Source organism: Mandrillus leucophaeus, unplaced genomic scaffold, assembly GCF_000951045.1.
Source record: "Mandrillus leucophaeus isolate KB7577 unplaced genomic scaffold, Mleu.le_1.0 Scaffold299, whole genome shotgun sequence".
Classification (NCBI taxonomy): domain Eukaryota; kingdom Metazoa; phylum Chordata; class Mammalia; order Primates; family Cercopithecidae; genus Mandrillus; species Mandrillus leucophaeus.
In genome coordinates, this window is record NW_012103131.1 from 2,293,695 (window position 1) to 2,317,338 (window position 23,644).

A 23,644-nucleotide genomic window follows, 5' to 3' on the forward strand; every position below is an offset into this window, starting at 1 on the left:
TTGAGACCAGCCTGGCCAACATGGTGAAACTCTGTCTCTACTAAAAATACAAAAATGAGCCGGGCTTGGTGGCAGGTGCCTGTAATCCCAGCTACTCAGGAGGCTGAGGCAGGAGAATCGCTTGAACCCAGGAGGTGGAGGTTGCAGTGAGCCAAGATCTTGTCTCAAAATAGAAAGAAAGAAAAAAACTAAGATTATTTGCACTAATAAATGATACGAGATGTTTTTATGTCACTATAAAGTCAGAGAAAACAGAATGTCTAACTATAAGTATGGGTCTTCTATAAAGTATTCCTTTCCCACCGATGGGGGTGACTTTCACTGAATTGCTGTGTGACCACTTGATCGATAGTCTCTTCAAAACCACCATGAACCTCAAGTTTGCAAATTAGGCTCTCCCCATTGCCAATATCACCTCATACTATAACAAATGCATCTGTTGTGCTGGTCCTTCCTAAAGGGATCCAGCAAGGATATTTACATTTGTTTACATGGGATATTACTAAACCTATACAGCCTTCTGAGGGATAAGCCAGATACCACTTTGGAGGAGATATCTGGGGAAGATGAAGGAGTCTTTGTAGATATAGATGCACCCACTCTCTGTGGATCAGCCTCCTGTTGGTGAATAGAGGTCATAGTCCTTTCAGGTACACTTCAGGCAGATCACCAAACCACATATCGTAATACTCTGAACAAAGCAAGGAACTTTTCATTTATTTATGCGGCAAACATTTATTGAAGAACTTTCATATGTGAGGTGTGTGCTGGGCAGTGAAGGAAATACCCAGAATCATCCCTGCCTTCCAGAGCTGCGGGGAGGATTAGACAGGCAGGAAGAAATACCAGACAGTATGAGAAGAATGCTGTAAGAAAGTAATAAAGAAAATCCCCGAAGTGCCCAAAGTTGAGAGGAAAACTGCTAGTGGGGAAATCAGTTAAGATGTGTGTCAGGAGGTAAACTAAATGGGCAGTACATTCAGGGGAGCACAGAACAAGGTCTGCATAAAACACACAGGGAATCTGGCCTGTTCATATGACTAAAATACAGAATATGTGGAGATGAGTGGTTTATGGTTTGAAACACTGTTGGCTAGCCGGGTACAGTGGCTCACGCCTATAATCCCAGCACTTTGGGAGGCCGAGGCGGGCGGATCGCCCAAGGCTGGGAGTTCAATACCAACCTGACCAACATGGATAAACCCCGTCTCTATTAAAAATACAAAAATTAGCCGGATGTGGTGGCACATGCCTGTAATCCCAGCTACTCGGGAGGCTGAGGCAGGAGAATCGCTTGAACCTGGGAGGCGGAGGTTGCGATGAGCTGAGATCGTGCCATTCTACTCCAGCCCGGGCAACAAGAGCAAAACTCTGTCTCAAAAGAAAAGAAAAGAAAAAGAAGGAAATACTGTTGGCAAATGGCAAGTTTGGTCATGTTGGGAGCAAATAATTAATTTTAAGCCTGTTCTGATAGGCTTCTAGTATGTGGGGTAGGGGACAAGGGTGTTTTATTTATTTATTTATGTTTGAGACAGAGTCTGGCTCTGTCACCCAGGCTGGAGTGCAGTGGTGTGATCTCGGCTCACTGCAACCTCCACCTCCTGGGTTCAAGCAATTCTCCTGCCTCAGTCTCCCGAGTAGCCGGGATTACAGGTGCATGCCATCACGCCTGGCTAATTTTTGTATTTTTAGTAGAGACGGGGTTTCTCCGTGTTGGTCAGGCTGGTCTCGAACCTCTGACCTCAGGTGATCCACCTGCCTCGGCCTCCCAAAGTGCTGGGATTACAGGTGTAAGCCACCACGTCTGGCCCCAAGGGTGTGTATTGAAGTTAGGTCAGGATTAGGGGGAATCAAGAGACTGAACTACCTACTAATGCAGGATTGTCCAACCCACGGCCTGTAGGCTGCATGTGGCCCACGACAGCTTTGAATGCAGCCCAACACAAATTTGCAAACTTTCCTCAAACATTATGAGGTTTTTAAAAAAAATTTTTTTTAAGACCAAGTTTCGCTCTTGTTGCCCAGGCTGGTTTGCAATGGTGCGATCTTGGCTCACTGCAACCTCCACCTCCCAGGTTCAAGCGATTCTCCTACCTCAGCCTCCTGAGTTGCTGATATTACAGGCATGCACCACCACGCCCAGCTAATTTTTTTGTATTTTTAGTGGAGACGAGGTTTCTCCATGTTGGTCAGGCTGGTCTCGAACTCCCAACCTCAGGTGATCTGCCTGCCTCGGCCTCCCAAAGTGCTGGGATTACAGGTGTGAGCCATCGTGCCCGGCCATTGTGAGATTTTTTTGCAATTTTTTTTAAAGCTCATCAGCTATTGTTAGTATATTTAATGTGTGACCCAAGACAATTCTTCTTCCAGTATGGCCCAGGGAAGCCAAAAGACTGGATACCCCTGCCCTAGTGGATCAAAAGTATAAAACTCACTCACCACATTATTGACTTATTTACTAAGTAAAGGCTTGAGGCTGGGTGCAGTGGCTCATACCTGTAATCCCAACACTTTGGGAGGCCGAGGCAGGAGGATGGCTTGAGGCCAGGAGTTCAAGACCAGCCTGGGCAAGGTGGCGAGACCCTGTCTCTACAAGAAATTTTTATAATTAGCCAGGCGTAGTGTTGTGCTACTGTAGTCCCAGCTACTCAGAAGCCTGAGGTGGGAGGTTTGCTTGAGCCCGAAAGTTTGAGGCTACAGTGAACTGTGATCATACCAATTCACTCCAGCCTGAGCAACAGAGCAAGATCTCATCTCAAAAAAAAAAAAAGACTTGTGATGTGTAAGACAGTAGAGCTAGTCTTTCATCACGGGTGTTTTTGTTTTGTTTTGTTGAGACAGAGTCTCGCTCTGTCACCCAGGCTGGAGAGCAGTGGCACAATCTCGGCCCACTGCAACCTCCACCTCCTGGGTTCAAGCGATTCTCCTGCTTCAGCCTCCCTAGTAGCTGGAACTACAGGTGCGCACCACCACTCCCAGCTAATTTTTGTATTTTTAGTAGAGATGGGGTTTCACCATGTTGGCCAGGATGGTCTTGCTCTCTCGACCTTGTGATCTGTCCGCCTTGGCCTCCCAAAGTGCTGGGATTACAGGTGTGAGCTACTGCACTGGCTCATCAAGGGTGTTTTTGTTTTTATTTTCATTTTGCTTAATTCTTTAAAACCCTAAAACAGCCGGGCACGGTGGCTCAGAGATTGTGCCACTACACTCTAACCTGGGCAACAGAAAAAAAAAATTAAAAAAGAAATGAAGCAAGAGAATCGCTTGAACGTGGGAGGCGGAGGTTGCAGTGAGACGAGATTGTGCCACTGCACTCCAGCCTGGGTGACAAAGTGAGACTCTGTCTCAACAGCAACAAAAAAAAGTATCACCTTTTGAACATGAAATGTCTGCATCTTGTTTTGAATATGTATGAATTGAAAAAGCTGTGCTAACTCACTTGAAGCAGAGCTGTCCACCCTTAGTTCTAGGAGTGGCAGGGAGAAGGCAGCAACAGCAGTGTCCCTAGTTAATGAGGTGATGCAGTAACAATTATTGGAAAGAATGAAAGAGGAAGGAGAAGAAATGTTCAACTCACCCAACAGAAAGAAAAGCAAGAACAATGGTGCCACACAGCAGGGATTTGTAAAGAAATGTGTGCTGCGAGGCGACGTGTACAGGAACAGGTGTCTACTGTGTTGTTGAGGCACAGAAACTCTGGAAATTCCAGGTGAGGCTGCCCAGCCCTTGCCTGCTTCCAGAGGTTTACCTGTCTATTAAGGTGTCCTCCAACTTCATTTCGATCTGCAGTTTTTCATGTTTGAGATAATCACCCTGTTTTTCCATGAGTGCTTAGTATTGCAAAACATCTTAGAAAGCTTTAACTTCAAAAAATACCACACAATCTCCGTAGAATGTCTTTAGCGTGCTTCTAATCCTGTTGGTAAAGTGGAAAGAAACTGCTTTGGTAACAGTGTGCATTCAGAGTTCAGAACTTACTCCAGGAATTTCATTAAATGACAGTTCTTTAAAGTAGAAGATGATTTTTTTTGTATTTTTAGTAGAGACGGGTTTTCACTGTGTTAGCCAGGATGGTCTCGATCTCCTGACCTTGTGATCCGCCACCTCGGCCTCCCAAAATGCTGGGACTACAGGCTTGAGCCACCGTGCCCGGCCTATGGTTTCCTTTTAATTAAGTTAAGATTACAGCCTAGAACTCTGAGGCTGTGGTTTTTTAAACAGCAGGTAATGAGCTGCTCTCTAGGAGAATGTGATTAATATAACTGAATGGTCAATTAGTTTCACGGTCTTATAAAGAAACCCAGACCCTAAGCCCCCTGATGAGCTCGAAGAAATTGTTCACTCTGCTTAATCACAGCAACTTTTCAGAAGCTGTTACAGTCTACCCTGTAGTGATTGTTTCCCTCGGTACTGACCATCTTTGAAAGGATTAATAGACTTCCAGAGTTCCTTCCACTTCAAAACACCTGGCTCAAGTTGTCATGAGTTATTATTGGTTATTAATGGTAGGGCGAGGGTGGTTAAGGCCCTCTGTCCCCAGGCTGTCCTCACAGCCTTTTTTTTTTTTTTTTTAATGAGACAGAAACTCACTCTGTCGCCCAGGCTGGAGTGCAGCGGTACGATCTCTGCTCACTGTAGCCTCCGCCTCCTGGGTTCGAGCGATTCTCCTGCCTCAGCCTCCCGAGTAGCTGGGATTACAGGCGCCCACCACCACGCCCTGCTAATTTTTGTATTTTTAGTAGAGGCGGGGTTTCACCACTTTGGCCAGACTGGTCTTGAACTCCTGACCTAGTGATCCGTCTGCCTCGGCTTCCCAAAGTGCTGGGATTACAGGCGTGAGCCACCGCACCCAGTCACCTCACAGCTTTTATCCCACTTGATTAAATGCTTCCAGTCAGTGGTTGCTTTTTTCTGTGATGCTTTTTTAAATAGATAAGATTGAATAAGGCACATAATAGCTGCATATTCCTGAATAATATCTTTCAGACGTGTGCTCATCATACATGGGCAAATAGAAATAGAACTTTCATTCTGTAGTCTCCTTTATTCTGAGAGTGTGTCACTGAGGGTGAGTGTTCAGAGGTCGTGCTGCCTTCACTGGTATACACGTAGCAACTGTTTGGCAGAGGAAAAAGCTGTCTTTGTTGTCAGAGATTTTGGTTTAAAAAAAAAATCCTGAGCTATTTTATAGTTGCCTATGTCTTATATGATTAACTAAGATGTATTTCCTCTTTCTAATTACAGAAATCCATAACCATCAGCCTTGTTCAAAACTTTTTAGGTAAGCCACGTGTAAGCTTTTAGTCCTTATTGAAAGGATTGATTGATGAAAAGCTAGTGAATTTTGGCCTGTAGCTGATTGTGGCTGTAAAGTCACGAGCATACCCAAATCCATGGATTTATTAAGTGCTATGTACACGGCATTGTGTTAGGTTAGGAAAAGGGAAGGGGAGAGTGTCAGTTGTGGCCATAGTGATTTAGAATGGAAGTATTTCCTCTCAGCCTATCAAGGGCTCTTCAGTTATAGACAAAAAAGTTAATCAACATAAAATAATTCAATGGATGTTCTTAAGAGGAATAAAAAATGTTTAGTGTTCAACTTTAAAAATGTAAGAAAGGCCGGGCGCGGTGGCTCATGCCTGTAATCCTAGCACTTTGGGAGGCCGAGGCGGGTGGATCACGAGATCAGGAGATTGAGACCATCCTGGCTAACACAGTGAAACCCTGTCTCTACTAAAAATACCAAAAATTAGCCAGGCGTGATGGCGGGTGCCTGTAGTCCCAGCTACTCGGGAGGCTGAGGCAGGAGAAAGGCGTGAACCCGGGAGGTGGAGCTTGTAGTGAGCCGAGATCGCGCCACTGCACTTCCAGCCTGGGTGACAGAGCAAGACTCCGTCTCAAAAAAAAAAAAAACAAAGTAAGAAAAGGGAATATAAAATGTTCTTTTTGTGTTCATTGAAGTGAATACAGTAGTCCCTGCTTGTCCTCGGGCGATATGTGGCAAGACTCCAGAAATCGTGGATAGTACTGAACCGTATCTATATGTACTATGGTTTTTCCTATATGTACATACCTATCATGAAGTTTCACTTATGAATGAGGCACAGTAAGAGATGATTGAAGTTATGTGAATGTGTCCACTCACTCTCAAACATATTTGAGAGATTGACCAAGGGTAACTGAAACTGGAAAGTGAAACCACAGGTAAGAGGGGGACTACTGTATTCACTAATGCCATATTATGACCAACTAAAGGACAAAATGAAAAAGAAATAAGGGGAGAAACGTTCGGAAAGGAGAAAGCATACAACAGAGAGACATCTGGAGGGAAAGGAGTGAGGAAGAGTAAGTCCAGGGTCTGTTACTCACTGGACTTCCCCCCAAACCACCACCAGGCCTATGCCTGCTTTCTCAGCCCGAAATCCTTCCACCTAATGGCTAGGATCCTGATTTCAACTCTGTGTTTCATAAAACTCCCCCAAGACCCAACTTCTTACCCCTTTCCAAAAGCCAGGCCAATACTTTCCTTCTAGCATTGCCCACATGAATACTATCACCATTCCTGATCAGCACTTCCTTCCGTAACACCAGCCAGCCCTTTCGCTTGCCTCTTCCTGCTGTTCCCTGCAGCTTTCACCCTGACCACTCTCCCACTGTCAGGTGGCCCAAACACCTAGCCCCCTTGCCCACAAACCCCTGGAGACTTGTGTCACATTCACCCTCACACATCCACCCCCACCTATTGATTGCTTCAGAGAATTGTCACCATGCAAGATGGCTACCTATAAATGAAGCCATCAGTTGCTGAGAACCTCACCTCTTTGAGATTTACACATAACCGAAAGAGGAATGGGGAAGCAAGATGAGCAGTCAGCAGTTCGTTTGAGAGGAATCTCAGAGCAAGTGAAATTGTTTAGACTCTGGTTCACACATTGCCTCTGGTCTGCGAAGGTGTCTGATTTGGTTTTGACTGTCCAAAGCTTCACTAGGTGTACCCTGCCTCAGTCTTCTGAGGAATTCATTAAAATACTGTCAGCAAAGCAGTACTAGAACAAGGATTTGAGTTTAAAGAATAGACTCAGTTATTAGAGCCAAAAGAAACCTTAGATAATATCTGTCTATTCCAAACTCCTTATTTTGCAAAAAATGGAATGGAAACCAGGTGAAGTGACTTTCCCCAGATCATACAGTGAGAAACAGAACAGGAGCTGGAGCTTGGTCACTTGCCTTTCAAGTCAGTGGTTTTGTTTGTTTGTTTGCTTGTTTGTTTTTAACCATATCTTGAATTCCTTTCTGTCTTACGAGGCCCGAGCTTATGGTGGTAGGGAAAGAGGTAGAAGTGTGGCTTTCCCAAGTCCACATCCAGTGATAGAGGAGGCCCATGCATCATTATACCTGGATGTATACCACGGGATCCTGGTCATGTTGGTCTATTTTGGAGGTGATTGTATTAGGTTTGAAGCTAGCCAGACCTGGCTTCAAATTCCAGCCCTTCTGTCTGCCAGCCATGTGATTTGGAGGAAGTCACGTGGCCTTGGTGCCTTTATCTATGAAACTGGGAATAAAACTTGTGGAATTGTTGGGTCAAACTAATACCTCCCAGCACTGAGGCAAGAATGGAATGAAACAACCTGAGAAAGTATGCAGCCCAGTGTCGTCTTCCGCATCCCACAAATGTTTATTTCCCTTCTTCATTTCTCAGAAAATGAGCTGCTATGTTATCTTTTTTTCATGAGTAATTGATATCTAGAAACAAAGAAAGGATGTCATAGCCATTTGAAACCCCATATTTTATAATTACTTGCTATCAGCACCTCCCACATGTGGAAGTAATATCTCTTGAATGTACCAATCTCTTGAGTATTCTTCGATGCAAAAGGTACCTCATTTCAGAAAAGCATTTAGACTGATTTCTCTTTATGTGCCTATGTAAGGTGAGAAATTAGGTCTTCATTAGGGTTACCACAGACACGTGTAGCTCAGCACGTCTATGTCACAAAACTATGTGGTTTTAGTAAAAGATTTTTTTCTCTTAAACAGTTTTTATGACTACGCAAGCAAAGTGAATGAGGAGAGTTTGGACAGGATTCTTAAAGATCGGAGAAAGGTATGTTCTGTTTGTTGCCCAGTGTGATTCTGAAATCATTCCTTATCTCCCAAAGCTAAAACCAGACAGGAATGTAAAATGGAACAATAAGATTTGATGTTAATATGTAAGAGTTTTGTTAACCTACGTAGATTTTTTGATATATTAATAGAAAAAAATTTAGATATTTATAGCCTGATACCATTATTATTATACGCCTGTAATCCCAGCTACTCGGGAGGCTGAGGCACAAGAATTGCTTGAACTCGGGCGGCAGAGGTTGCAGTGAGCTGAGATCGCACCACTGCTCTCCAGCCTGGGAGACAGAGCGAGACTCCATCTCAATTTAAAAAAAAAAAAAAGGTGAACACAGATGTTTCTCCGAAAGGTCATGTGTTTATTATTTCTATCAACATTTGCATATGATGTTCTAGTTATGTATAGACTAGGTAAGCAAGTCTGAATACAACTGAAAATAAACCAAAGTTTTCTTGTTGCAGTAGTGACTAATAATGCCATTTGTAATTTACTGTGTTGTACTATGTATGGGTTTTACTTTTTACCTTGGGATATTAATTCTATAAAAACAGATCCATTACTAACCATTTCTTAAGAAAGAAAGTACCAATAAAAGTTTTCAACTTGTCGCCGGGCACAGTGGCTCATGCCTGTAATCTCAGCACTTTGGGAGGACGAGACAGAAGGATCGTGAGGTCAGGAGATCGAGACCATCCTGGCTAACATGGTGAAATCCCGTCTCTACTAAAAATACAAAAAATTAGCCGGGTGTGGTGGCAGGCGCCTGTAATCCCAGCTACTTGGGAGGCTGAGGCAGGAGAATGGTGTGAACCCAGGAGGTGGAGCTTGCAGTGAGCCGAGATGGCGCCAGTGCACTCCAGCCTGGGCGACAGAGTGAGACTCCGTCTCAAAAAAAAAAAGGTTTTCAACTTGTCAAGCGGGAAACAAAATGACTTTGTTTAACAGTGTTAGGAGTAAGTGCAGTTAGATTAGAACAACAGCCTTTCTAATGTACAGGAGGAGGTAAGGATAAAAGGAAGAATAGGAAGTGTGGAAGGATAGGTCAGAAGAAAGGCAAATGGCTTTATACACGATAGTAAGCTGAAGAGGTGCTCCATTCTGGTAGTCTAACCAAGCTGCCTGCCCAACCAGGAAGGGGTGTTAAAGCAGCCACAGGCATCACATGGTCCAGCACTCTCATATTAGTGATTTGCCTGGGAGCAGACATTCTGGAATCTCTTAGCAGCCCATCCCTCACCTCTCAGATGCTACCTTACACCCTCATTTTTCATATTTTAAATTATGAACCTTTATTATACTTTTTAAAAAAATTATTTATTTATTTTTTTGAGATGGAGTCTCACTCTGTCACCCAGGCTGCAGTGCAGTGGCGCGATCTCGGCTCACTGCACACTCCACCTCCCAGCTTCAAGCAATTCTGCCTCAGCCTCCTGAGGAGCTAGAACTATAGGGGTGCGCCACCACACTCGGCTAATTCTTACATTTTTGGTAGAGACGGGGTTTCACCATATTGCCCAGGCTGGTCTCAAACTCAAGTGATCCACCTGCCTCAGCCTCCCAAATTGTTGGGATTACAGGCATGAGCCACCGCACCCAGCCATAAATCTTAATTATACTTTCTAAAACTAAAATTTGTTCTATACAGATTCTTTTTGGAGCACAATTTTTTAGAGCATTCACTACATATTAGAAGTACCAGGAAGTATTTTTTTTTAAACAGATTTCAAATTTTTATTTGATTTGATTTGTATTTGTTTATTTTGAGATGGGGGTCTCACGCTGTCACCCATGCTGGAGTGCAGTGGCACGATCATGGCTCACTGTAGCCTCGACCTCCCAGGCTCAGGTGATCCTCCCACCTCAGCCCCCCAAGTAGCTGGGACTACAGGCATGCGCCATAACACCTGGCTAATTTTTTTTTTTTTTAGTAGAAACGGGGTTTTGCCATGTTGCTCAGGCTAGTCTCAAAGCCCTGGGCTCAAGCGATCTATTCATCTTGGCCTCCCCAAGTGCTGGGTTTACAGGTGTGAGCCACTGCACCTGGCAGATTTCAAAATTTTAAGTGAGAAAGATGAGTAACGACCTTGAACAGGAAATTCACAAAAGAAGAAATCGACTGGGCACGGTGCTTATGCCTGTAATCCCAGCATTTGGGGAGGCTGAGGCTGGTGGGTCATGAGGTCAGGAGATCAAGACCATCCTGGCTAACATGGTGAAACACCATCTTTACGAAAAATACAAAAAATTAGCCAGGCGTGGTGGCATACGTCTGTTGTCCCAGGTACTTGGGAGGCTGAGGCATGAGAATTGCTTGAACCTAGGAGGTGGAGGTTGCTGTGAGCCAAGATCATGCCACTGCTCTCCAGCCTGGGCAACAGAGCAAGACTCCATCTCAAAAACCAAAAAAAAAAAAAAAAGGCAGCTAGGAAAAACAATGAAATAAAATAGTTCAAATTGGCATAACTGAAAAGCACTGTTATTCATCCAATAGCCATTTGAAAGATTCTATTAGTCAATGAGTATTTCATGAAAACAGCCAGTGTGCTGAGCACCGTTCAGGTCTTTGCAGGAAGGCAGGGGAAGTGTGGGGCATGCCTGAGGTCTACTGAGTAGGTAATTCCAACATTCCAAATAGGAGTTGGGTACAGAGTATTGAATCTTAGAATGAAATGTGCCGTGTTCACATACATCAATAGCTCTATCTAATTGTATCCACATTTTCTTGAAATGAAAACTACTTTTACCTTTTTTATGGCCACCATCATGTCTAATGTAGAATGTGAAAGTTAGTGTTGCCCAGTGGAAAGAGGCAGGCACCTTGATTCCACATCTTGGCTGTCACTCATGAGCTCTGTAACTTTGGACAAAACATCTCTTCTATAAGATTATATACTGAGGCCAGGCACAGTGGCTCATGCCTGTTATCCCAGCACTGTAGGAGGCTGAGGCGGATGGACCACTTGAGGTCAGGAGTTCAAGACCCACCTGGCCAACATGGCAAAACCTCATCTCTACTAAAAATAAAAAAATTAGCTGGGCATGGTGGCGCATGCCTGTGATACCAGCTGCTCGGAAGGCTGAAGCAGGAGAATCACTTGAACCCAGGAGGTGGAGGTTGCCGTGAGCTGAGATCGTGCCACTGCCCTCCAGCCTGGGCAACAGAGCAAGACTCTGTCTCAAAAAAAAAAAAAAAAAAAAAGATTATACCCTGAAAGAAAAGCTTGGGTTTTCTTTTTATTTAAGGAATATCAGAATTAATTGCTTTAATCTATGGGAAGATTTGTTTTATGTTCAGTAGTACTCCTTGAGTCGGGAACTATTGCTTATTTCTTTGTTCTCTGTAGTTCTTTGCATGTGATATGAACTCAATGGAGAAAACATTCACTTAGAGTGGTATAATTAGTGAAAATATTTGTGACATAGCTAGCCTCAGCAAAAGTTGGCTTACTTTCTACATGAAAGTGTCAAAACAATCTCAATTTACTGTTAATTTTAATTTTAATATGACACTAATAGATTTAAACTACCTTTACTTCTTAAAACAAGATTTTAGCCCAGAGTTGGTTTCAAAGAAGGAAGCTGTATGAAGATTGATCTTCTAATAAATAATTAAATGTTTTGACAACAGATGTTTTTAAATTTCAATGTGCAAAAGAAAAATTCAGAAACTTACTTAAATTCAGATTCCTGGCTCTGTCTTGGGAGGTTCTGATTCTGCAGATTTGGGTGGGGCCCAGGAATCTGCACTTCAGCAGTCTTTCGGATATCCCTAAAGTCATTTGTCTTCCCGATGACCAACAAATCTCATTATGAGAAGTATTCTTCTAGAGAGCATAACAGTTTCATCAGCTAGTTTAGTTACGCTGTAGTTAGAGCTGACAAAGCCACACTTTTAAAATAGTTTTATTGAGGTAAAATTGACATATCATACATATTTCAAATGTATACTCTTAGAAGTTTGATGTATGTGTAAACTTGTGAAACCATCACCATACTAAGATAACGAGCATCTCTATCACCTACAAAAGCTTCCTTATGCCTTTCCAGTCCTGCCTTCTCCCCTGATTCCTGTTAACCACTGATCTGCTTTATGTCACTGTAGATTAGTTTTCATTTTCTAGCATTTTGTATAAATAGAACCCTATAACCTGTACTTGTTTTAGTGAGGAGGTGTCTAGCTTCTTTCACTCGGCATAGTTATTTTGGGACTCATTCGTATTCTTTTTCTTACTAAGCAGGATCCAGTGTATGCCGGAACCAGTCTGTTTATCCATGCTCCTGCTGATGGACACTTGGGTTGTTTCAGTGTGGGGCTTTTGCACATAAAGCTTCTGTGAACATTTGTGCACTTGTGTTTGTATGGATACATTCAGAATTAAATTTGTAAGATTTCATGCAACTCTTCACACTTTTCTTTCAGAAAGTCATTGGGTGGTACAGATTCCGGCGCAACACACAGCAGCAGATGTCCTACAGAGAGCAGGTTCTTCACAAGCAGCTCACCCGCATCCTCGGTGTGCCCGACCTCGTCTTTCTCCTCTTCAGCTTCATCTCCACTGCCAACAATTCCACTCACGCTTTAGAATACGTACTCTTTAGACCAAATAGAAGGTAAAGCTTTCTTTTCCATCTGTCTCACATATAAGAAGGATGTTGGGACCAGGCGTAGTGGCTCACGCCTGTAATCCCAGCACTTTGGGAGGCCGAGGTGGGCAGATCATGAGGTCAAGAGATCGAGACCATCCTGGCCAACATGGTGAAACCCCGTCTCTACTAAAAATTCAAAAATTAGGCCGGGTGCTGTGGCTCACGCCTGTAATCCCAGCTCTCAGGGAGGCAGAGGCGGGAGGATAGCTTGAGCCCAGGAGTTCGAGACCTGCCTGGGTAATATAGCGAGACCCCGTTCTCCACAAAAAGGAAAAAAAAAAGACAAAAAAAAAAAATTCAAAAATTAGCTGGGTGTGGTGGCATGTGCCTGTATTCCCAGCTACTCAGGAGGCTGAGGCAGAAGAATCACTTGAACCTGGAGGCGGAGGTTGCAGTGAGCTGAGATCGTGCCTGGCAACAAAGCAAGAATCCATCTCAAAAAAAAAAAAAAGGACGGACGTTGGTACAAGTCATTGAGATTCATGACTTTGAAAACGTGCATTATAGTGCATTTTATGCTTTTTTTTTTTTTTTTTTTTTAGACGGAGTCCAGCTCTGTCACTCAGGCTGGAGTGCAGTGGCACGATCTCAGCTCACTGCAACCTCTGCTTCCCGGGCTCTTGCCTCAGCCTCTCCAGTAGCTGGGATTACAGGCACACACCACCATGCTGGCTAATTTTTTTGTATTTTTAGTAGAGACAGGGTTTTGACATGTTGGCCAGGCTGGTTTCGAACTCCTGACCTCAGGTGATTCACCTGCCTCGGCCTCCCAAAATTTTATGCATCTTTAAATAAAAATTTGTATTATTCTCTTTAGCTCTTTTTGTGGTTACAGAAGGTATTTTTCTTGTCAGTTATTTACATAAAATTGTTTTTGGATCAAGAAGCATTAATAAGATGTGTTTATTATGCATAAATCCTTATAAGGAATAAATAGCTGGAAATCATCATTTGCTTCTCCATAATCCACTGTGTGGAAATGCAGTTTTATTGCTGCGGAAGTCTGACTATAATTTTGAAACATAAATTTCATATACAAAATTGTGAAATTGATCCACCTGCTGGTTAATAAGGGTTTTGCATTGTGAACTTGGTAAAGCAAAAAAAAAACCGAAAAACACCCATATGATTATACGATCATGTTGTCTGTTTGTAAACAGCAGAATGGTTTCCCTCTGGAAGTTTATTTGTTGTAGAATAAATTAAATTGACATCAGTGAAAATAATTGTTAATTGTTAAAAAGGTTTTTATAAGATTTCATTACATAATCTGTAGGTATTTCTTGAGCGCTTACAATAGGCTCAGCATTGTGTCAGTCACTGTGGGTATATGAAAGATGTGTAAGGCATGACCTCTGCTCTCAAGGAGTTGATAAGCAAGGTTCTACTTTATAGGAGGGAAAACATTACTAACTCATGTATCCTTGGGTTTTCTGTAGAAGGAGGTGCTCCATGAGACCTTCCTGTTAGTTTACCAATGTCAGCAACTAAGACTCCTATCACCAAGCCCCATTCTTTTCTTAGTTAATTAATTTTATTTATTTTAACTTTATTATTATTATTATTTAGAGATAGGGTCTTGCTCTGTCACCCAGGCTGGAGTACAGTGGCACTATCATAGTTCACTGTAACCTTGAACTCCTGATCCTGTCACCTCAGCCTCTTAAGTAGCTGGGACTGTAGGCACATGCCACCACACATGCCCTTTTTAAATAATTATTCATTTATTTATTTATTTAGAGATAGTCTCGCTCTGTCGCCCAGGCTGGAGTGCAGTGGCACAATCTTGGCTCATTGCATCCTCCGCCTCCTGGGTTCAAGTGATTCTCCTGCCTCTGCCTCCTGAGTAGCTGGGACTACAGGTGTGCACCACCATGCCCAGCTAACTTTTTTTTCATTTTTAGTAGAGACAAGGTTTCACCATGTCGGCCAGGCTGGTCTTGGTCTCGAACTCCTGACCTCAGGTGATCTGCCCACCTCGGCCTCCCAAAGTGCTGAGATTACAGGTGTGAGCCACCACACCTAGCCCTTTTTTTTTTTTTCAAACTGTCAGTCTCACTTGAATATGATAGAATGGTACATTTAACATGATCTCTTTCTGAATTTTTCCCATAGGTATAATCAAAGGATATCACTTGCTATTCCCAATCTAGGAAATACTAGCCAGCAAGAGTACAAAGTGTCTTCAGTGCCAAATACTTCTCAGAGTTATGCCAAAGTGATTAAAGAACATGGGTAAGTTGAAAGGTAAAGTGCTAGTTTTTTCTTTTGTCAGCAATATTTCTTTTGTTAATAACATTTAAAAGGTGTATGAAAAAATGTAAAACCAAGTTTGATATGATTAAAACTGAAGAATACAGTAAGATAATTGTCTAGATACCACCAGCATGTATCAAAATTTTGTTCTTATTGAAGAGAGAATTTACTTTCATGAATTTTTAAAATCATTTACCACAATATTTTTTGTAATTGATACAAAAGTTTTGGATAGAGTATTATTTCTGAGGTTCTAAAACCTAAACATAGTCACTGAAAAATACATAGCTTTTTATTATTTTTTAAATGATCTTGGTAACATGGGTTTTTAAAATTTCTGTAATTCTTGTGGTATGAGCATTATTCCTTAAACACTGTCACCTTGGAGTCACAGCATTTAAACAATAAAGTGGAAGAGATAGGAAAAATGCCTTTCCATTTCACAGCGGTTATGGTAACCTTGTGACATCTTTTTCTGTTTGCCTTCTAGTACTGACTTTTTTGACAAGGATGGAGTAATGAAAGATATCAGGGCGATTTATCAGGTTTACAATGCACTTCAGGAGAAAGTTCAGGTAACTGATTTATTTATTAGTTTTCATCTTATTTGTCTTGCCCAAAAGTTTTTAATTCTACTTTAATTTTTAATTATCTTCCAACTGACAAATAGAGTTAGGATCCGAAAGTCAGAATCTGCTTTCCCAGAACAGAGTCAAGCTGTGGAATAATGATTCGTGCCGTCTTGCAGAAGCCCGGCTCACTCACTCTGTGCCTGAAGTAGATTGTTAATGCTACTGTTTCAAATACTTACGGCCCCATTTGTGATAGTAGTTTTTCTAGGAAAATGTAGAAAGTCTTGCTAAGAACACAGCTATCTCCATCAGTTATATTCTAAGTCGAGACAATATCAAAAGGCACCCATAACTGGTTGCAGCTCTGCTTCTTCATCCTATTTCACTCATTTTGCCCCCAGCTGCCTCCCTGAAGTGAAAGGATCTCGGCAGAGCCTGTTCATTCCTAGTCATTTATGCAACAGGCATCGATGGAAACATCTCCTGTGAGCCAACTACTGAGCTAGATGCTAACGATACTTTCCCACATTGTTTTCATCATCCCCGCTGTCTTCTTAGGAGTAGTTTGCTCTAAAATCTAAGAACAGAAGAGCCTTTGAACTTGCCTTTGAGTACAGCAAAGAAAGTGGTAAAGATGAAGCGCTCGAGATCCAGAGAAAGGCCTGACTTTAAGGAAAAAGGCTTTGGCCAGGCATAGTGGCTCACACCTGTTATCCCAGCACTTTGGGAGGCCTAGGCAAGAGGATCTCTCGAGCCAAGGGGTTCGAAATCAGCCTGGGCAACATAATGAGACCCCATTTCTACAAAATAGTTAAAAATTAGCCAGGTGTGGCAGCATGCACCTGTAGTCCTCTGCTACTTGGGAAGCTGAGGAAGGAGGATTGCTCGAGCCCAGGAGGTCAAGGCTGCAGTGAGCTACGATTGTGCTGCCACTGCCACTGCACTCCAGCCCAGGTGACAGAGTGAGACCCCAACTCTAAAATATAAAAATAAAAAGGATGAAGGCCTCAATGAGTAGAAAGAGGAATGAAGGCAGATACTGAAAAAGAGGAAAACAGGCTGAGTTCAGCCCAGGGCAAAAGGAGAAGCATACAAGAGCCATTTCCAGTCTAGTGCTCCAAACTAGGGTCACTGTGCACCTACCAGTATAGGGAGCTTTATACAGACTCACTGATAACCAGCCTACTTTCTGGAAGCTTCTGGTATTTCTGCTATGGAAGGAACGTGCAGTGGAAAATAGCTTTTTGTCCTGAATTCATGACCATGCCCTTTTCAGAATATCAGCACTGGCCAAAAGTGGCTGTTATATTTCATTGTTGATTGAATAAGGCCTGCTTTGAAAATACCAAATCACATAGTTTTCTCAGGGTTATAAATAGCTACATTACACAGATGCAGTCTCAAAAACTACCTTTTATTAAACCTTGACTTTGAAACTTTTTTTCAACTTTTCTTTATAAATATTTTCTGTTAAATTGTCTTATCTGATTTTTTGAATGTTGGTGATAAATAAAAGTTGAAAGCATCTTATTCCTGTCTTACCTTTTGTTCTTCCTTTGTATGCTAAACTGTCACCAACAGTTCCCTTTTCATTTCAATAAAAATGATTAATCAAAGGAAAGAGTAAATCTTTCCTATCTTACCCTTATTGGTGAAGAATTTGTAAGCTAAATAGCGTAATCATCTTAAAATTAAAGCAAATCAGTGAATAATAACAATTCTAGTCTTTTGGGCTTTCTTGATTTTGTTCTACCTTATGTGGCTGCTTTTTAACTCAATAAACCATCTGGACTTTTCCTGGAGTTGTAATCAGCGCTGAATTTATGGAATGCCTTGTGCTTGAACTTGAAGCTAACCTTGTTGTCGTTTTTTTCCTCAGGCAGTGTGTGCAGATGTTGAAAAGAGTGAGCGAGTTGTTGAATCTTGTCAGGCGGAAGTGAACAAATTAAGAAGACAAATCACTCAGAGGAAAAATGAAAAGGAACAAGAAAGAAGTAAGTTTCTTATTAATTTTACCATTCAGTATCAGGGAAATGTTGTTTTAAACATCAGATTATATTATACAATAAATGATATGCTTCTTTCTATGCTCATCAAGTCTCAGATTAGCCTGGCTGCGGCAGAGTAGTCTCTTGTTCAGTTTCTCTGGAGGGCAAGTGCTGTTTTTCATAGTAGCCCCCTCAATTCTCTGACACTTGAAGAAAAAGAAGACCAAAGGTAGAAAAGCTGAAGTGGAAATTAGAATAAATCCCAATAAGTTATTGATATAGATTTGTGTATATATTGACAATCAGATCTAGTTACAGTGAATGTGGTGGTTGCTACTTAGTTAACCCTGGCATACCCAGCAGAACACTGTGTCCTGTATTTTTTTTTTTTTTTTTTTTTTTTTTAGACAGAGTCTCCCTCTGTCACCCAGGTTGGAATCAGTGGCGTGATCTTGGCTCACTGCAACCTCCACCTTCTGGTTTCAAGTGATTCTCCTGTCTTAGTCTCCCGAGTAGCTGGGACTATAGGTGCCCGCCACCATGCCCAGCTAATTGTTTTTTTTGTTTGTGTTTTCAGTAGAGACGGGGTTTCACCATGTTGGCCAGGCTGGTCTCAGCCTCAGGTGATCCATCCGCCTCGGCCTCCCAAAGTGCTGGGATTACAGGCGTGAGCCACTGCACCCAGCCTGTGTCCTGTCTTAATATAGCCTCATAGAGGAGCTACCAAATATTCTTTTAGCTTTATGTTCGGTCATAGTAAAGGTTTTAAATGTCTAATTTTCGTAACCATGGATGAATAGACACCATTAGGCTAAGGAACAAACTGAATGAGAATTAGGCCCATGAACCTAGTAATTCCAGCATAACAGCCATGTTCGCTGTAACACCACCAGAATTATTATCTGTATGTAAAATTTATAAACATATGGCAGATAATATCAAGTGTAAAAGATAAGGTTAGGGCTAAACTTTTTTAATTTAATAAGAATATATGTAATCCAGTTAAAATGTAATTCATGTTTCCAGGCAAATATAACAGTCTGATTTACTGTTACATTTTTCTAGAAATAATCAGAAATACAGATAGGGCCGGGCGCAGTGGCTCACGCCTGTAATCCCAGCACTTTGGGAGGCTGAGGCGGGCAGATCACCTGAGGTCAGGAGTTCGATTAGCCTAGCCAATGTGGTGATACCTCATCTCTACTAAAAATACAAAAATTAGCTGGTCATGGTGGTGTGCACTTGGCAGAAGAATTGCTTGAACCTGGGAGGTGGAGGTAGCAGTGAGCCAAGATCACACCACTGCACTCCAGCCTGGGCAACACAGTGAGACTGTCTCAAAAAAAAAAAAAAAAAAAAACAAAATAGAGGCTGGGCATGCTGGCTCATGCCTGTAATCCTAGCACTTTGGGAGACCAAAGCGGGCGGATCACGAACTCAGGAGTTTGAGACCAGCCTAGCCAACATGGTGAAATCCCATCTCTACTAAAAATACAAAAATTAGCTGGGCATGGTGGCAGGCACCTGTAATCCCAGCTACTTGGGAGGCTGAAGCAGGAGAATCGTTTGAACCCGGGAGGCAGAGGTTGCAGTGAGCCAAGATCACGCCACTGCACTCCAGCCTGGGCCACAGGGCGAGACTCTATCTCAGAAAAAAGAAAGAAATACAGATAGGAATTTTTATTTTCGTTTTTTAGAGATGAAGTCTCACTCTATTGCCCAGGCTGGTCTCAAACTCCTGAGCTTTAAACAATCTTCTTGCCTCAGCCTCCCAAAGTGCTGGGATTACAGGTGTGAGCCACTATGCCTGGCCAAAATAGGAATTTAAAGTAGTTAAGTCAACAAAAGTAAAATAATTGAATAAATTACAGTATGTTATAAACATGTATAGCTATAATTTGTCAATTTACAGTTATAAATTTTATTTAAATTATGGTATATATATGTATGATGGAATATTATACAGCCATTGAAGTGAATTTGAGTTAATGCCCAATATATTATTTTATTTTATTTTTTCTTTTTGAGACAGAGTCTTACTCTGTCAGCCAGGCTGGAGTGCAGTGGCTCAGCTCACTGCAAGCTCTGCCTCCTGGGTTCATGCCATTCTCCTGCCTCAACCTCCTGAGTAGCTGGGACTATCGGCACCCGCCACCACGCCTGGCTTAATTTTTCTGTATTTTTAGTAAAGAGGGGTTTTCACCGCGTGAGCCAGGATGGTCTCGATCTCCTGACCTCATGACCCACCTGCCTTGGCCTCCCAAAGTGCCAGGATTACAGGCGTGAGCCACCACGCCTGGCCCCAATATATAATTTTAAGTAAAAAAACTAGACCGGGCACGGTGGCTCACACCTGTAATCCCAGCACTTTGGGATGCCGAGATGGGCGGATCACGAGGTCAGGAGATCGAGATCATCCTGGCTAATGCGGTGAAACCTCGTCTCTACTAAAAATACAAAAAATTAGCCAGGTGTGGTGGCGTGGTGGCAGGCGCCTGTAGTCCCAGGTACTTGGGAGGCTGAAGCAGGAGAATGGTGTGAACACGGGAGGCGGAGCTTGCAGTGAGCCGAGATAGTGCCAGTGTACTCCAGCCTGGGCGACAGAGTGAGACTCCGTCTCAAAAAACAAACAAACAAAAAAAAAACTAGGCCAACCATGGTGGCTCACACCTGTAATCCTAGCCCTTTGGGAGGCCGAGGCAGGTGGATCACTTGCACCCAGGAGTTCAAGACCAGCGTGGGCAACATGGCAAACCCCGTCTCTACTTAAAAAAAAAAAAGAAAAGAAAAAAAGCCAGGTGTGGTGGCATGCACCTCTAGTCCGAGCTCCTTGGGAGGCTGAGGTGGGAGAATCACCTGAGCCCGAGAGGTCAAGGCTACAGTGAGCCATGATTGTGTCACTATACTCCAGCCTGGGTGACAGTGAGACCCTGTCTCAACAAACAAAAAACTAGGATATAAAACAGTATAAACTAGGTGATGTCAGCCATGTTTTATACACATGTGTACAGACAAACACTCAAAGCTGGATAATAAAACCGAGTTCAGCAAGGATTAGTGACTTCTGTAACACAGCAAGGAAGTGAGGGCCTGATACTTACAATTTAGGTCTCTTCGCTTGAAATCCTGTGTCCTTTTCATCCTGACAGTGTTATTGGGATGATGGAATTGTGGGCAGCTTTTATTTTCTTTCATCCTTTCTAAATAATCTAAATATTGTACGAGTGTGTATCAGTTTTATAATACTTTTAAAAAATTTAAATGTTACCTACAAAAACTTTCAAGACTATGTGGACTATGTGGGTTCTTTCACAGCATTAATAAAAATAGAGTAAAGCTGTGGTTCAGTACCTACTTAACATAGGGCTTTTAAAGTTTTAAGGTGTATAAGTGTATTATGACAGGTAGCTATAAAGAAATCGGTTTTTTGATAGGAGGCTGCCAAAGAAAGAATCTCACATTTCCATTCCGTGGACAGGACGTTTCCATTTCAACCTTTGGGCCCCACAGCGTGACACAGCAAACCCCACGCCAGGGAACCAGCACAGGATGTGGAGCGGCAGAGCCTGCATTCTGAGTCTCAGGCCCACTTCCAGCTGTCCCCTTAGCCACATCACCTCACCTTTCAGAACTCTGGTTTCTTTGCATCTATAATGGAAACAGTATTCATAACGATAATGATAACACTTCAGAAATTTGTCATGGCCTTAAATGAATTAATGTGTAGGGAAATATCTTGTAAATTATCAAGTACTATGCAATTGTAAAATAATTAATAGTAACAGTCAGCTTCATTGCCTCACTGCTGTTTTCCGGAACATTCGGGTTGACCATGTTATACATTGAGATGAAAAGCTGTGAGAATCTAGAAAGTGTTAGAATATTCTTTTTTTTTCATCCAGGATTGCAGCAGGCAGTGTTAAGCAGACAGATGCCGTCTGAAAGTTTGGACCCAGCATTCAGTCCTCGGATGCCCTCTTCTGGGTTTGCAGCTGAAGGTAGAAGTACACTTGGAGATGCAGAGGCTTCTGATCCTCCTCCCCCCTATTCTGATTTTCACCCAAACAATCAAGAAAGTACTTTGAGCCACTCTCGCATGGAAAGGAGTGTCTTTATGCCTCGACCTCAAGCTGTGGGCTCCTCCAATTATGCTTCCACCAGTGCCGGACTGAAGTATCCTGGAAGTGGGGCTGACCTTCCTCCTCCCCAAAGAGCAGCTGGAGACAGTGGCGAGGATTCAGACGACAGTGATTATGAAAATTTGATTGACCCTACAGAGCCTTCTAATAGTGAATACTCACATTCGAAAGATTCTCGACCCGTGACACATCCCGACGAGGACCCCAGGAACACTCAGACCTCCCAGATTTAACTAAACAAAAGGAACTCTCCACCTAGCACTGGTTTTCTTCATTGCTTACTGAGAGGGTTTTTGAGAACTTAATCTGGGGGGAACTGCTTTCTCAGATACCTTGACTCCCAAGAAGAGAATCGTGTGCACAGAACCTGTGGGAGGCTCCATCCGTGGGTCTTTTCCTTTGGATACAGTGTGCAAGCTTCATGGCAGAATCAGTAAGATAATCAAATTGTCCTAATTCTGGTGCGATTCATGGATGTACTGGTAAATTTAGGCAAAGTGAAACTTATCAGCGTAGTTTCTGTTCTTTAAAATAAATTGGAAATTAGAGACTAAGCACAATTAGTCTATAAATGTTCTATAAATCAAAAACTTACCTCTTGCACTATCATGCCTTGAAATTTACTTTTTCAAAGGGAAACAAGTTTAGCAGCAGCCTTCAAAGAACTCCTTTCTATGATGAGCCAAATTCATCTTTGCCAGAAAAGAAATTTTGATAATTCCAAGAAACCTGATTGGAACAAATCAGATATACCTTCTCTTGTCTGCATGACTTTGTGAAATAAAAGAGAGGGCTTTCAACTTTTTTCTACTAGCTTGATATGTATTATCACTTAAAATGGTTGCCTTTAAAAAAAAAAGTAGAGATACTAATTACCAGTAAGTAATCATCCAAATAAATATGTCATAAAATAAATTAATTATTTTTTTCTTGATGGATTACAGTGACTACTGTGTTGCACTGGCACCTGTATGGAATCTTAGAGGACACACAGCAGTGGAGAATAGAAGGAGTGAGTTTTATAATGAACAGATTCCAGACACGGTAGGTTTAGCTGAGTTCATACAGAGGAGATATAACTCATTTAGATCTTCTGACAAATCCTAGTGTTAGTTTTATTTGTGGAGGAAAGACATTTAATAATAAACTGTTCGGGAATCTTGGTGAAAAAAGATTCATTTTCAAGCTGAATAACCATACTTACTTTATTTTAAGTTGCCCTTTAGGGAATAATTGCGGTATGTGTAGAGACTCTCTTGGGATGCACTTATATTTTTATTTAATGACTACTTGTTTTCTAGTTTTGCCCACAACGTGTGAAACCACTAAGACATTCAGGAGCATGTTGGGCTTCTGGTTTGGAAACTGCAAGACCCGCCATTTATGACAAGGACAGCCAAGAGGTTAATACTTGGAGTTTAACTGCCTTTCCTTTGAACTAGTTAAAACCTGTAAGAATAAGGAAGTCGTTGGAGAGGCTTAAAATCTGGGTTCTGAAAAAGTAGTTTCAGTTTATAGGATAGCCATTTACTCACTGAGCTCCAGTTCCAGTACTAAATTAGACAGTATCATATAGACCGAAAATGAAACGCTAGAACTGCCGTTCTTTGGATCGCCCCTCTATGGGGGTCTGTCTTTTAACTACTCTTCTGGTTTGGTTGGCCTTACACCACTGCCATTTGATTTAAAACGCTGCAGACCACTTTATCTGCAAATGTGTTCCAGTTTTTATCAGCTACCTACTACGCAGCTTCAGCGCCAGTGTGAATTTATTTTTTTTAAGTGCCATTACCATCTCCTCTGTTCAGATTTTGACATTCAGGAAAATATTTTTATTTTGATGCCATACTGAAATCTACAATGTATATCTGACAAAGCAGTTAAATGTGACAATAAAAAACTTATTTAATCATGGTA

At 42.1% G+C, this 23,644-nt stretch overlaps 1 protein-coding gene across 1 annotated transcript in view; it reads left to right on the forward strand.

Annotated features, from left to right (window-relative positions):
• Positions 1-23,644, forward strand: part of FAM175B (family with sequence similarity 175, member B) — a 29,109-nt gene extending 5,465 nt beyond the window's left edge. Inside the window, exons 5-12 of the mRNA XM_011986422.1 lie at positions 3,686-3,709; positions 5,245-5,281; positions 8,041-8,107; positions 12,546-12,736; positions 14,888-15,007; positions 15,519-15,603; positions 17,480-17,594; positions 21,491-23,644. Coding sequence (XP_011841812.1) covers positions 3,686-3,709; positions 5,245-5,281; positions 8,041-8,107; positions 12,546-12,736; positions 14,888-15,007; positions 15,519-15,603; positions 17,480-17,594; positions 21,491-21,960 — 1,109 coding nt within the window. The 3' untranslated portion in view covers positions 21,961-23,644. The remainder of the gene's footprint in view (positions 1-3,685; positions 3,710-5,244; positions 5,282-8,040; positions 8,108-12,545; positions 12,737-14,887; positions 15,008-15,518; positions 15,604-17,479; positions 17,595-21,490) is intronic.